At 37.8% G+C, this 14,621-nt stretch overlaps 1 protein-coding gene and 1 non-coding gene across 8 annotated transcripts in view; one reads left to right on the forward strand and one right to left on the reverse strand.

Annotated features, from left to right (window-relative positions):
* Positions 1-14,621, forward strand: part of SENP7 (SUMO specific peptidase 7) — a 189,669-nt gene that overhangs the window by 8,182 nt on the left and 166,866 nt on the right. For 6 of the 7 annotated variants that reach the window (XM_032299249.1, XM_032299247.1, XM_032299248.1 and 3 more), the window contains exons 2-3: positions 7,778-7,824; positions 13,874-13,978. In XM_032299249.1, the coding sequence (XP_032155140.1) occupies positions 7,778-7,824; positions 13,874-13,978 (152 nt within the window). Of the gene's footprint in view, positions 1-7,777; positions 7,825-13,871; positions 13,979-14,621 lie in introns of those variants that run through there. The other variant, XM_032299252.1, reaches the window with a different exon arrangement.
* Positions 6,630-6,733, reverse strand: LOC116565632. Its single transcript, XR_004275549.1, has one exon. It is a non-coding gene; the product is annotated as a small nucleolar RNA U13 (small nucleolar RNA).

Below are 14,621 nucleotides of genomic sequence, written 5' to 3' on the forward strand. Positions count from 1 at the left end.
TGTATGTGTGCCACATTTTCCCTGTCCAGTCTGTCATCGATGGGCATTTGGGTTGGTTTCAAGCCTTTGCTATTGTGAACGGTGCTGCAATGAACATTCGTGTGCATGTGTCTTTATAATAGAACGGCTTATAATTATTTGGATATATACCCAGTAATGGGATTACTGGGTCAAATGGAATTTCTATTTCTAGATCCTTGGGGAATCGCCACACTGTCTTCCACAATGGTCGAACTAATTTATACTCCCACCAACAGTGTAAAAGTGTTCCTATTTCTCCACATCCTCTCCAGCATCTGTTGCCTCCAGATTTTTTAATGATCACCATTCTAACTGGCGTGAGATGGTATCTCAATGTAGTTTTGATTTGCATTTCTCTAATGACCCATGATGATGAGCGTTGGCCTCCTATATGTCTTCTTTTGTGAAGTGTTTGTCCATATCCTTTGCCCACTTTTGAATGGGCTTGTTTGTTATCTTCTTCTTTTTATTTAAGACAGGGTTTCACCATGTTGGGCGGGCTGGTCTTGAACTTCCAACTTCAGGTAATCTGCCTGTCTTGGCCTCCAAAGTGCTTGGATTACAGGCGTGAGCCACCAGGCCGGGTCGTTTTTTTCTTGTAAATCTGTTTTAGTTCTTTGTAGATTCTGGATATTAGCCCTTTGTCAGACGGGTAGATTGCAAAAATTTTTTCCCATTCTGTTGGTTGCTGATTCATTCTAATGACTGTTTCTTTTGCTGTGCAGAAGCTGTGGAGTTTGATTAGGTCCCATTTGTCTATTTTGACTTTTGTTGCCAATGCTTTTGATGTTTTAGTCATGAAGTCCTTGCCTATGCCTATGTCCTGAATGGTTTTGCCTAGATTTTCTTCTAGGGTTTTTATGGTATTAGGTCTTATGTTTAAGTCTTTAATCCATCTGGAGTTAATTTTAGTGTAAGGTGTCAAGAAGGGTTCCAGCTTCTGCTTTCTGCACATGGCTAGCCATTTTTCCCAACACCATTTATTAAATAGGGAATGCTTTCCCCATTGCTTGTTTTTGTCAGGTTTGTCAAAGACCAGGTGGTTGTAGATGTGTGGTGTTACTTCTGAGCCCTCTGTTCCATTCCATTGGTCTATATCTCTGTTTTGGTACGAGTACCATGCTGTTTTGATTACTGTAGCCTTGTAGTATAGTTTGAAGTCAGGTAGTGGGATGCCTCCAGCTTTGTTCATTTTGCTTAGAATTGACTTGGCTATGCGGGCTCTCTTTTGGTTCAATATGAAGTTTAAGGTGGTTTTTTCCAGTTCTGTAAAGAAGGTCATTGGTAGCTTGATGGGAATAGCGTTGAATCTGTAAATTACTTTGGGCAGTATGGCCATTTTCACGATATGGATTCTTCCTAACCATGAACATGGAATGTTTCTCCATCTGTGTGTGTCCTCTCTTATTTCGTTGAGCAGTGGCTTGCTGTTCTCCTTGAAGAGGTCCCTTACGTTCCTTGTTAATTGTATTCCTAGGTATTTTATTCTCTTTGTAGTAATTGTGAATGGCAGTTCATTCTTGATTTGGCTCTCTTTAAGTCTGTTACTAGTGCATAGGAATGCTTGTGGTTTTTGCACATTGATTTTGTATCCTGATACTTTGCTGAAGTTCTTACCAGTTTGAGGAGATTTTGGGCTGAGACGATGGGGTCTTCTAGATATACAATCATGTCATCTGCAAATAGAGACAATTTGACTTCCTCCTTTCCTAATTGAAAACTCTTTCTTTCTTTTTCTTGCCTGATTGCTCTGGGTAGAACTTCCAATACTATATTGAATAGGAGTGGTGAGAGCAGGCATCCTTGTCTAGTGCCAGATTTCAAAGGGAATGCTTCTAGTTTTTGCCCATTCAGTATGATGTTGGCTGTGGGTTTGTTGTAAATAGCTTTTATTATTTTGAGATATGTTCTGTCAATACTTAGTTTATTGAGAGTTTTTAGCATAAAGGACTGTTGAATTTTTTCAAAGGCCTTTTCTGCATCTATTGACATAATCATGTGGTTTTTGTCTTTGGTTCTGTTTTTGTAGTGGATTACGTTTATAGACTTGTGTATATTGAACCAGCCTTGCATCCCTGGGATGAAGCCTACTTGATCATGTTGGATAAGGTTTTTGATATGCTGTTGCAATTGGTTTACCAGTATTTTGTTGAAGATTTTTGCATCTATGTTCATCATGGATATTGGTCTGAAGTTTTCTTGTTGTATGTCTGCCGGGTTTTGGTATCAGGATGATGTTGGTTGCATAAAATGATTTGGGAAGGATTCCCTCTTTTTGGATTGTTTGGAATAGTTTCAGAAGCTCCTCTTTGTATGTCTGGTAGAATTCAGCTGTGAACCCATCTGGACCTGGGCTCTTAATTGCTACCTCGACTTCAGACCTTGTTATTGGTGTATTCAGTGTTTCAACTTCTTCTTGGTTTAAGCTTGGGAGGATACAAGTGTCCAGGAATTTATCCATTTCTTCCAGGTTTACTAGTTTATGTGCATAGAGCTGTTTCTAATAATCTCTGATGGTGGTTTGTGTTTCTGTGGAACCTGTGGTGATATCCCCTTTATCGTTTTTTATTGCATCTATTTGGTTATTCTCTCTTTTCTTTTTTATTAATCTTGCTAGTGGTCTATTTTGTTGATCTTTTCAAAAAACCAGCTCCTGGATTTATTGATTCTTTTGTATATCTCCTTCAGTTCTGCTCTGATCTTAGTTATTTCTTGTCTTCTGCTAGCTTTTGAGTTTATTTGATCCCGCTCCTCTAGGTCTTTCAATTTTGATGACAGGGTGTTGATTTTAGATCTTTCCTTGCTTCTCACTTGGGCATTTATTGCTATAAATTTCCCTCTAGAAACTGCTTTAAATGTGTCCCAGAGATTCTGGTGTGTTGTGTCTTCATTCTCGTTGGTTTCGAAGAACATCTTTATTTCTGCCTTCATTTTATTGTTTATCCAGTCAACATTCAAGAGTCAGTTGTTCAGTTTCCATGAAGCTGTGTGGTTCTGAGTTAGTTTCTGAATCCTGAGTCCTAACTTGATTCCACTGTGGTCTGAGAGACTGTTTGTTATGATTTCCTTTCTTTTGCATTTGCTGAGGAGTGATTTACTTCCAATTATGTGGTCAATTTTAGAGTAGGTATGATGTGGTGCTGAGAAGAATGTATATTCTGTGGATTTGGGGTGGAGAGTTCTGTAAATGTCTATTAGGTTTGCTTGTTCCAGGTCTGAGTTCAAGTCCTGGATATCTTTGTTAGTTTTCTGTCTCGTTGATCTGTTTAATATTGACAGTGGGGTGTTAAAGTCTCCCACTATTATTGTGTGGGAGTCTGAGTCTCTTTGTAAGTCATTAAGAACTTGCTTTATGTATCTGGGTGCTCCTGTATTTGGTGGGTATATATTTAGGATTGTTACCTCTTCTTGTTGCATTGATCCTTTTACCATTATGAAATGTCCTTCTTTGTCTCTTTTGATCTTTGTTGGTTTAAAGTCTGTTTTATCAGAGATGAGAATTGCAACTCCTCCTTTTTTTTTTTTTTTTTTTTTTAAAGATTGGGTTTCACCATGGTGGCTGGGCTGGTCTTGAACTCCTGACCTCAGGTGATCCACCCACCTCGGCCTCCCAAAGTGCTAGGATTACAGGCGTGAGCCACTGTGCCTGGCCAACTCCTGTTTTTTTTTGCACTCTGTTTGCTTGGTAAATATTCCTCTGTTCCTTTATTTTGAGCCTATGTGTATCCATGCGTGTGAGATGGGTTTCCTGGGTACAGCACACCGATGGGTTTTGTCTTTTTATCCAATTTGCCAGTCTGTGTCTTTTGATTGGGGCGTGTAGCCCATTTACATTTAGGGTTAATATTGTTATATGTGAATTTGATACTGCCATCTAGGCTGTAGTGCAATGGTGCAAACACTGCTCACTGCAGCCTCAACCTCTATGGCTCAAGCGATTCTCCCACTTCAGCCTCCCCACCAGCTTAGAGTACAGGTGGTGTTACTGTACCCAGCTAATTTAAATAAATGTTTGTAGAGACAGGATCTTACCATGTGTCCCAGGCTGGCCTCAGACTCCTGGGCTCAAGCAGTCATCCTGCCTTGGCCTCCAAAGTGTTGGGATTATAGGTGTGAGCTTTTAATCTGAGTTGTTTTACTTAAGGTGAAGGTCTCCAATTCTATCTATGTTAGTGCAAAAAACATGGGTTTATTCCTTTTTTATTCCTGAATAGTGTTCTGTTGTATATGTACATAGATGTGTGTTTTGCTAAATTTAAAATTTACTAGAAAGTGAATTTCTAGGCTGGGCACAAGCTCACACCTGTAATCCCAGCACTTTGGGAGGCTGAGGTGGGCGGATCATGAGGTCAGGAGTTTGAGACCAGCCTGACCAACATGGTGAAACACCGTCTGTATTAAAAATACAAAAGTTAGCCGGGCATGGTGGCATGTGCCTGTAATCCCAGCTACTCAGGAGGCTGAGGCAGGAGAATCGCTTGAACCTGGGAGGTAGAGGTTGCAGTGAGCTGAGATTGCGCCACTGCACTCCAGTCTGGGCCACAGAGTGAGACTTTGTCTTAGAAAAAAAAAAAAAAAGTGAATTTCTATAGGATAAAGATTTTCTTACTGCTTATTTAGAAAATTCTTTATTGTTGGTAGTCAACTTGAGAAGTACTAGTTTATTGAATTTATTTCAAGTTATCAAAAAGTTAAGTATAGAGGTGAAAATAATTTTTTAGATCTGGAAAACATTACATAGTTGCTCAGGAAATACATATAGTGGAACTAGTGTGGTATATTATGAACATGGAATAAATCATTTCAGCAATATAGATTTCATTAGTTATTATTAGTTATTTCTGATTTTAAGTACCATATAGTACACATATCTTTAGTATATAATATTCAGCGACCTTTTTTTTTTTTCTTAAATTTGAGACAGCATCTTGTTCTGTTGCCCAGGCTAGAGTACAGTGGTAACATCGTGGCTCACTGCAGCCTCAATTTCTGGTTCAAGTGATCTTCCCACCTCAGCCTACTGAGTAGCTGGGAGTACAGGTGCACACCGTCACACTCGGCTACTTTTTGTGCTTTTTTAAAAATACAAATGGGGTTTCACTATTTTGCCAGGCTGGTCTCAAAGTCCTGAGCTCAAGCGATCTACCCACGTCAGCCTCCCAAAGTGTTGGGATTACAGGTGTGTGCCGCCATGCCTGGCCCTTATCACTGTTTTAACTAGCGTTGCCATAGGTTTATTTTAACTTTCCTTGAATTTCAGAGAAATAGAATCATACACTCTTCTGCATCTGTTTTTTTTTTTTTTGAACATGCTTGTGAGATGTATCCATATTGTGCATAGCAGTAATTCATTATCTTACATCGCTGTATAGTTTTCCATTATGTGAATATGTTCACCTGTACTCCTGTTGATGGATATTTGGATTGTTTCCAGTTTTTGGATATTAGAAACAAAAATACGTGAATATTTTTATTTCCGTTGGTTATTTATCTAAAAGAGTAATTGTTGGACATTGCACAGGCAGGTGTCTAACTTCAGTAGAGATACTGGTGAAGCAGATGGTCACATTTACACTCTTAGCAAGAGCATATTAATTCCAGCCTCTCACCAGTGCTTGGCATTGTCAATCTTTTTCCTTTTGCCCATTCTAAAAGCTGTTTAATGGTTTTCATTGCCATTTAAATTTTATATTTCCCTAATGATTATTAAATTGAGCACCTGTTGATATGTTTCTTGGCCACATGGATATTCTTTTTTGTGAAGTGCCTATTCAGACTTTTGCCCATTTTGAAGATATGATTGTTTTGCTTTTGCTTTGTAGGAGTTCTTTATGTATTTCTGGTTATGAATTCTTTCACAAACACATGTATTATAAATATTTTTCTCTTAATCTGTGACGTGCCTTTTCAGTCTCTTGAGGAGTTTTGATGAACAGAAGTTTTTTTTTGTTTTTTTTTAAATCTGAGACAGAGTCTTACTCTGTCACCCAGGCTGGAGTGCAGTGGTGCATTCACGGCTCACTGCAGCCTTGACCTCCCAGGCTCAAGTGATCCTTTCACGTCAGCCTCCTGAGTAGCTGGGGCTACAGGCATATACTATCATGTCTAGCTAACATTTTTGTAGAGATCGGGTCCCACTGTGTTGCCCTGGCTGGTCTTGTACTCCTGGGCTCAAGTGATCTTCCCGCCTTGGCCTTTCAAAGTGTTTTGGAATTACAGGCATGAGGCACCATGCCTGACCCGTTTTTTTCTTTTTTCTTTCTCAAAGCTAATCCAGGCCTGGCGCAGTGGCTCATGCCTATAATCCCAGCACTTTGGGAGGCTGAGGTGGACGGATCACCTGAGGTTGGGAGTTTGAGACCAGCCTGACCAACATGGAGAAACCCCATCTCTACTAAAAATACAGAATTAGCTGGGTATGGTGGTGCATGCATGTAATCCCAGCTTCTTGGGATTCTCCTTCCTCAGCAGAATCGCTTGGATCCGGGAGGCAGAGGTTGCAGTGAGCCGAGATCGCGCAATTGCACTCCAGCCTGGGGAACAAGAGCAAAACTCCATCTCAAAAAAAAAAAAAAAAAAAAGCAAATCCATGTGCTTCTTTTCTTTCATGTCAGACAGGTAATGTGCTGATGTGGTAACAAGCTTTCAAGGTAGCACGTCTCACAGATGGGTGTGAACACCCAGTCGTCATGCTCTTGAGCTACAAAAGGATCAGAAGTTCTTAATTTTAATGAAATACAGCTTATTAATGTTTTCATTTGTGGTTAGTATACTTGTGTCCTGTTTGAAAAATCTTTGCCTACCCCAAGGTCATGAAGATACTCTCCTACTTAAATCTAGAAGCTTTATTTGTTTTTATCTTTGACATTTAAATGTATGATTTCTTTCAAATTAATTTTGTGTATGGTGTGAGATAGTCAAGGGTGTTATTCCCCCATTTGGTTATCAGATTGCTTCAGCATCATTTATTTTTAAAATCATCCCTTTCCTATAGAATTGCAGTTGTGTATTTGTCATACGCAGGTGATGGTGACTATATATATGAATCTCTACCATTTTTTTAAGTAAAATCTGTGATATATTCCTGTAGACTATAAGTTCTAGGAAAGCTTGGACTTTAATTTGCACACTATACTGTACTCAATACCTAGCACAGTGTGAGGCACATGATAGACATTGGATTAATATTTGCTGATTGGAAGAAAGAACTCATAAAAGAAAAATCCACAGCAAATCTGAAAAATGTTGGTGAGTAAAAGAGAGTTAAGCTGTTCCCAGTTGCACAGTTTGCTTACATATGCAGTAGAACTGAAAGTGTTTTTATAGAATATTCTCAGCTTCTAACTTCTAGAATTTCACCTGGTTTAAATTTCCCCATTATAAGAATTTGTCTGATCAAATGGTTCTATTATTGATCGTGAAGTCTTTGGCCAGGGAATTTCTGTTTAGTTCTTAGAGCCAAGTTTTCCTTTTTCTTTTTTATTGTCATCATATATATCTATGTATATCTATCTATATCTATCTCTGTATATTGTTTACTGGAGACGTTTTGTGAGGATCTGCTATTCTTCTGACACGTAACTTTTTTGACTTTTATGTTTAGCTCTTCAATTTCTGTAAAATGTATCAGTGTAAATTCTAAATCTAACAAGTTAATTTAAAACAAGGGATGAATGTGAAAGAATGTTCTTTATCAAACTGTTTATCTCATTTAGATGTTAAATTATAATTTTTACCATGTCTTTGGTTTTTGTAGAAATCGTCACAGAAGGAAAAAGGAAAAAGTCTTCTGATTTATCAGAGGTATGCATTTGTTTTGCTTTTAACCTATTATGTTTGGAATTACTAATACTGAAAGTATTTTGCTGTTTGTCTTTTTAATAAAATTTTAAAGAAAATAGTATAAAACTTTAATGAGTGTTTTGGGAGAATGGTGTATTCTAATTAACTGAAGGTTAACCAGGAAACCCTTCTACCAGCTTTGTTTAAATTGTTGTAAGATGACCAGCATACTTTCCAGGGCTCATTCTAGATTTTATTTAAAACATAACAGCATTTTTTTTTGCTGACTTAATGTGTTAGAGTACCTAATGTTCTTTCATTAATAATGCTATAGATGCAGAATAGTTGTACCCAAGGTATGTGCTGAAAATTTCTATTGGGAATATGTCTTTTAAGCCTCCTTTTTTCATTTCTTTTACATAAGCCAAGAGTAGAAGCGAAATGAAGTTTCTATCTATGTAGAAAGTGTTTTTAAAATTTAATTCATTTTAAGAAAGATAATCTTTTTCTTTTCTTTTAAGGGACAGGGTCTTGCTCTATTGTTTAGGCTCAAGTACAACTCACTGTAATCTTGAACTCCTGGGCTTTAGCAATCCTCCTGCCACAGCCTCCCAAGTAGCTGGGAATGCAGCCATGCACCACCCCACCCAGCTAATTTTAATTTTTTGTGTAGAGACAGGGGTCTTGCTATGTTGCCCAGGCTGTCTCACATTCCTGGTCTCAAGCAATCCTCCTGCCTTGGCCTCCCAAAGTGTTGGGATTACATAAGCCACCATACCTGGCATATAGATATAATATTCCTTTTTTCTAGAATTTTGTTCTTTAAATGCAGTAATATCCCAATTTACATTATAATAATTTATTTTATTTATTTATTTTGAGATGAAGTGTCACTCTGTTGCCTGGGCTGGAGCGCAATGGTGCAATCTTGGCTCACTGCAACCTCTGCCTCCTGGGTTCAAACAATTGTCTGCCTCAGCCTCCTGAAGAGCTGGGATTACCGGTGCCTGCCACTGCGCCTGGCTCATTTTTGTATTTTTAGTAGAGACGGGGTTTCATCATTTTGGCCAGGCTGGTCTTGAACTCCTGACTTTGTGAACCACCCGCTTCAGCCTCCCAAAGTGCTGGGATTACAGGTGTGAGCTACCATTGCCGGCCTATAAGAATTTATTAAATCCTTTTCTCTGAAGCATTCTAAGTTATGCACGGAGAACTTCGATTTGATAAATCTTCATGTTACATAGTTACAGCATTTAACAAAGAAGTAGTCGTAAAGGAAGACAGTGAGAGGAAATTAAGAGTACCTTAGAAGACCATATAGAAAGTATGGCTTTAGGTACTCTTTCTTTTTTGGCTTAAGATTTGCATGGTGTGGTTTCTTCATTTCAAGTTCTGGATTTAAAGTGGCTAAATGAGGGAAGTTAAGAAAACTCTTAATGCTGAGGTGGGCAGATCACCTGAGGTCAGGAGTGGAAGACCAGCCTAGCCATCATGGTGAAACCGTGTCTCTACAAAGATAGAAAAATTAGCTGGGCATGATGGTAGGTGCCTATAATCCCAGCAACTTGGGAGGCTGAGGCAGGAGAATCGCTTGAACTCAGAAGGTGGAGGTTATAGTGAGCTGAGATTGCGCCATTGTACTTCAGCCTGGGTGACAGAGCGACACTCCGTCTCAACAACAACAACAAAAAACCTTACATTGCCAGGATGAATACTGTGATATCCACTTTGAAATACTACTTTATTAACTGCTACTACTTTTGTGTTTAATTGCCAGTGAAGTAAAATGTCTTGCTTTAGACTATTGCATTATTTGTGCGATTAATCTGAAATTCTGCCATTAGAAATTAATACTGCGTTAATACATTGATCTTTCTGATTTTGATGTGCTACAGTATTTCTTAAACTTTTTGTTTACAAGGAAGTTGAGACTTAAAGAAAAGTTACAGAAATTTTACAGAGTTCCTATACAGTTTACAAAGCTTCTCCCAATGTTTTCATCTTATGTAACTAAAGTATGATTATAAAAAACAAGAAATTAACGTAGATACAGTACCTTAAACCAGTGGTCCCCAACCTGTTTGGGACCAGGGACCAGTTTTGTGGAAGACAGTTTTCCCACGAACAGGGGTCAGGGGGATGGTTTCAGGATGAATCTGTTCCACCTCAAGTCTTCAGGCATTGGGTTCTCATAAGGAGTGTGCAACCTAGATCCCTCGCATGCGCAGCTCACAGTAGTGTTTGTGCTCCTTTGAGAATCTAATGCTGCTGCTGATCTGACAGGAGGTGGGAGCTCAGGCCCTAATGCTCCCAAGCCCCTCACCTCTTGCCGTGTGGTCTGTGGCCCAGGGGTTGGGGACCCCTGCTTTAAACTATAGACATCATTTGGATTTCTTCAGTTTCACTAATATCCTTTTTCTGTTGCCAGATCCAATCCAGGATCCCACATTGCATTTAGTTGTTAGGTCTCCTTAGTTTTCTTAAGTCTGTGATAATTCTTCAGTCTTTTTTCTTTCATGACCATGACACTTTTGAAGAATACTGGACAGTATTTTGTAGAATATCTCTGACTTTGGGTTTGTTTCAGGTTTTTCATGATTAGATTAAGGTTATGACTTTTTGGGAGGAATACCACAGAAGTGATGGTGCCCTTCTTGGTGCATCATATTGGGGGTACACGATAGTGATGTATCTTATTACTGATAATGTCAGCCTTGATTGTTTGGTTGAGATGGAGTTTGCCTGTTTGCTCCATTGTAAAGTTACTTTTTCCTCTTTATAATTAATAAATATCTTAGGGGAGATACTTTGAATGTGTGCAAATATACTATTTCTTCTCAAAGTTTTGTTTACTATTTTAGCTTTTATCAGTGCATTTTGCCTGCGGAAATATATATGTGGTATTCCTTTGGTGGTTTTCTCTTTTGCTCATTCATTATGGATTTATGAATGTAAATTCTTCTATAAGGGGCCAGTGTGGTGGCTCATAACTGTAATCCCAGCACTTTGGAAGTTAGGTTGTTAACTTGAGATCTTTCTAGCTTTCTGATTTGTCCATTGAGTGCTGTAAATTTCTCTCTTAACACTGCTTCAGTTGCATACTAGAGATTCTGGCGTATTGTCTCTTTGTTCTCAGTAGTTTCAAAGAACTTGATTTCTGTCTTAATTTCATTATTTACTCAAGAGTTATTCAGGAGCAGGTTATTTAATTTCCATGTAGTTGTATGGTTTTGAGTGAATTTCTTAATCTTGAGTTCTAATTTGGTTATGAGAGACTGTTTCTCTTCTTTTGCATTTGCTGAAGAATGTTTTACTTCTGATTATGTGGTCAATTTTAGAGTTAAATGCTGTGTGGAGATGAGAAGAATGTATATTCTGTTGTTTTTGGGTGGAGAGTTCTCTAGACATCTATCAGGACCATTTGATCCAGTGCTAAGTTTAGGTCCTAAATATCTTTGTTAATTTTCTGTTTTGATGATCTGTCTAATATTGTCAGTGGGTTGTTAAAGCCTCCCACTATTATTGTGTGGGAGTCTCAGTCTCTCTGTAGGTCTCTAAGAACTTGGTTTATGAATCCGGGTGCTTTTGTATTGTGTGCATGTATATTTAGGATAGTTGGCTCTTCTTGTTGAATTGAAACCTTTACCATTATGTAATGCCATCCTTTGTCTTTTTGGATCTTTTTTGTTGGTTTAAAGCCTGTTTTGTCAGCAACTAGAATTGCAATCTCTGCTTTCTTCTGGTTTTCATTTACTTTGTACATTTTCCCCCATCTCTTTTATTTTGAGCCTACGCGTGTCTTTGCATGAGAGATGGGTCTCTTGAAGACTGTATACCGGTGGGTCTTGGCTCTTTATATAGCTTGCCATTCTGTGTCTTTTGATTGGGGCATTTAACCCATTTGTATTTAATGTTAGCATTGTTATGTGTACATTTGATCCTGTCATCATGATGGTAGCTGCTTATTCTGCAGACTTATGTGGTTACTTCATAGCGTCACTAGTCTTTGAATTTCAGTGTATTTATGTAGTGGCTGGTAATGGTTTTTTATTTCTACAGTTAGTGTTTCCTTCAGTAGCTCCTGCAAGGCAAGCCTGGTGGTGATAAATTCCCTCAGCATTTGCTTGTTTGAAAGGATCTTATTTCTCTTTCACTTATGAGCCTAGTTTGGCTGGATATGAAATTATGGGTTTGAAATTCTTTAAGAATGTTGAGTATTGGCCTTCAGTCTCTTCTGGCTTGAAGGGTTTCCACTGAGAGGTCTGCTGTTAGTCTGATGGGCTTCTTTTGTAGGTGACCTGGCCTTTCTCTCTGGCTGCGCTTAACGTGTTTTCTTTCATTTCCACCTTGGAGAATAATTATTAGGTGTCTTGGGGTTGATCTTCTCGTGAAGTATCTTGCCAGGGTTCTCTGGTTTCCTGAAATTTGAATGTTGTCCTGTCTTGATAGGTTGGGGAAGTTCTCTTGGATGATGTCTTGAAGTATGTTTTTCCAGCTTCCTTCCATTTTCCTTGGCTCTTTCAGGTATCCCAGTTAGTGATAGGTTTGGTCTTTTTACATAATCCCATATTTCTCAGAGGTTTTGTTCATTACTTTTCATTTTTCTCTATTCTTGTCTGCATGTCTTATTTCTGAACCATAGTCTTGCAGCTCTGAAATTCTTGACTGCACTCGGTCTACTCTGCTGTCGATACTTGTGATTGCATGGTGAAGTTCTTGTGCTGTGCTTTTCACCTCCATCAGGTCATTTATGTTCCTCTCTAAACTGGTTATTCTGGTTAACAGTTCCTGTATTGTTTTATTATGATTCTTGGCTTTTTTGCACTGGGTTAGAATATGCTGCTTTAGCTCAGCAAAGTTTATTACCCATCTTCTGAAGCCTCCTTCAGCTCAGTCATCTCAGCCTCATCCCAGTTCTGTGCCGTTGCCGGAGAGGTGTTGTGATCATTTTGAGGAGAAGAGGCACTGAATAGTGGGAATGATAGGCACCTGCCACCACCACACCCGGCTAATTTTTAGCAGAGACAAGGTTTCACCATATTGGCCAGGCTGGTCTTGAACTCCTGACCTCGTGATCTGCTTGCCTTGGCCTCCCAAAGTGCTGGGATTACAGGCATAAGCCACCTTGCCCGGCCTAAACCAATAATTTTAAACTCATGGCTACAATCTGTGCATTCATTCACTTGTTTATTCATCATGTCATGAGCCACACACTTTGGAGATATAAGGGTGAATAAGGCATGGAGCAATCCTTAAGGAGCTGTACTTTTTGGAGAAGATGACTACATAGACAGATAACTCTAATATAGTATGATATGTGTAATATAAATAGTGCAACATAATATATAACACATATATAACATATTATATATAACATAATGTAAATAATGTAATATAAATAATATAATAATATATAATGTAACATTATATATAATAACATTATTATATATATAACATTATATTATAAATAATGCAGTACCAAGTACTGATATTCAGAGAAAGGAATGTGTGGTGTGGCAGTGATGGATGTGTGGATAAAATAGTAATTTTGACAAGAATATGGAGTACTTCATTAGGGAGAGAGAGAAGGGCATTCTAGATTGAGGGAACAGTATATGCAGAGGTTTAGAGATACAAAATAAAATGATGTGTTTGAAGAAGGTTGGTTCATTCAGCGTGTGGGTTGCAGAATTTTTGATGTGTGTATGATGTGAAGGAGCCCAAATTGTAAAGAGTTTTATCTGTAAGTAATGGCTGCCATTGTTGAATTTTAAGTATTGCAGCCATAATTAGATTTTATGTATTAGAGAACTCTGGGGCTGACATTTGAAAGATTAAAAGGGGAAGAGACAGCAGGCAAGAGAATAGTTAGGAAGCTATTGTGATTCCTCATTTATCTACTTTCAGAGTCAAGGAGAGATTTTTTAAAAAAATAAAATTACATATAAATTAAGTACTGAATTTAAAACTCTTAGCAAATTATTAATGCAGAGTAATATAATGGTTCTGTTAGCTGAATTAGCTCTTACATATATAGCTCTTATATAAACTAATTATTTTCTCATCTTAGTTTCAGATAAAAAAGATGTTAAATGCAAAACCAGAGGATGTCCATGTTCAATCACCACTGTCCAAATTCAGAAGCTCAGAATGCTGGAATCTCCCTTTGCAGGGGGTAAATAAAATTAAATTCTTTTAAGTATATAGTTTTATTTGGTATGTTTAAAATATTTTAATAAAACAATTTTTATTTTCTGATATGTCCCTTTCTTGGTTTTCTTGTGTTATTTAATTGCAGATTTTAGTTTTTTTTTTTTTTTTTTTTAGCATGTTGAAATGATACTTCAAGGTTAGGCGCTTCGGTTTAAAATTACGTATACATTATTATGCATGGTTAATTTCATGAAATTTAATATTGTTGTAAAATAAATTCTGCTTTAAGTTTACTAAAACATTAAGGTTTATAGAATTGTTTGTTCTTATGCTGTTGACCCATTTTAAGTTTGAGAGTGTATCTTTTAAAGAGTAATACAACTATATTTCAAAAGATACCTTGATTATAAATCTGGACTTCATCTCACTTTTAAGCATTATAATCAGACTTTGATGAATAAGTCTTAAGATAGTGCTTTTTTGTGTTTTGTTTTTTAACTTTTAAGATCAGTGGTACAAGGGCAGGTTTGTTTCATAGGTAAACTTGTGTCATGGGGGTTTGTTGTACAGATTACTTCATCACCCTAGTACCCATTAGTTTTTTTTCCCTGATACTCACCTTTCTTCCATTCTCCAACCTCTGAAAGGCCCCAGTGTGTGTTGTT

This window comes from Sapajus apella, unplaced genomic scaffold, assembly GCF_009761245.1.
Source record: "Sapajus apella isolate SASKATOON/1434 unplaced genomic scaffold, GSC_monkey_1.0 scaffold40, whole genome shotgun sequence".
In the NCBI taxonomy this organism is placed as follows: Eukaryota; Metazoa; Chordata; class Mammalia; order Primates; family Cebidae; genus Sapajus; species Sapajus apella.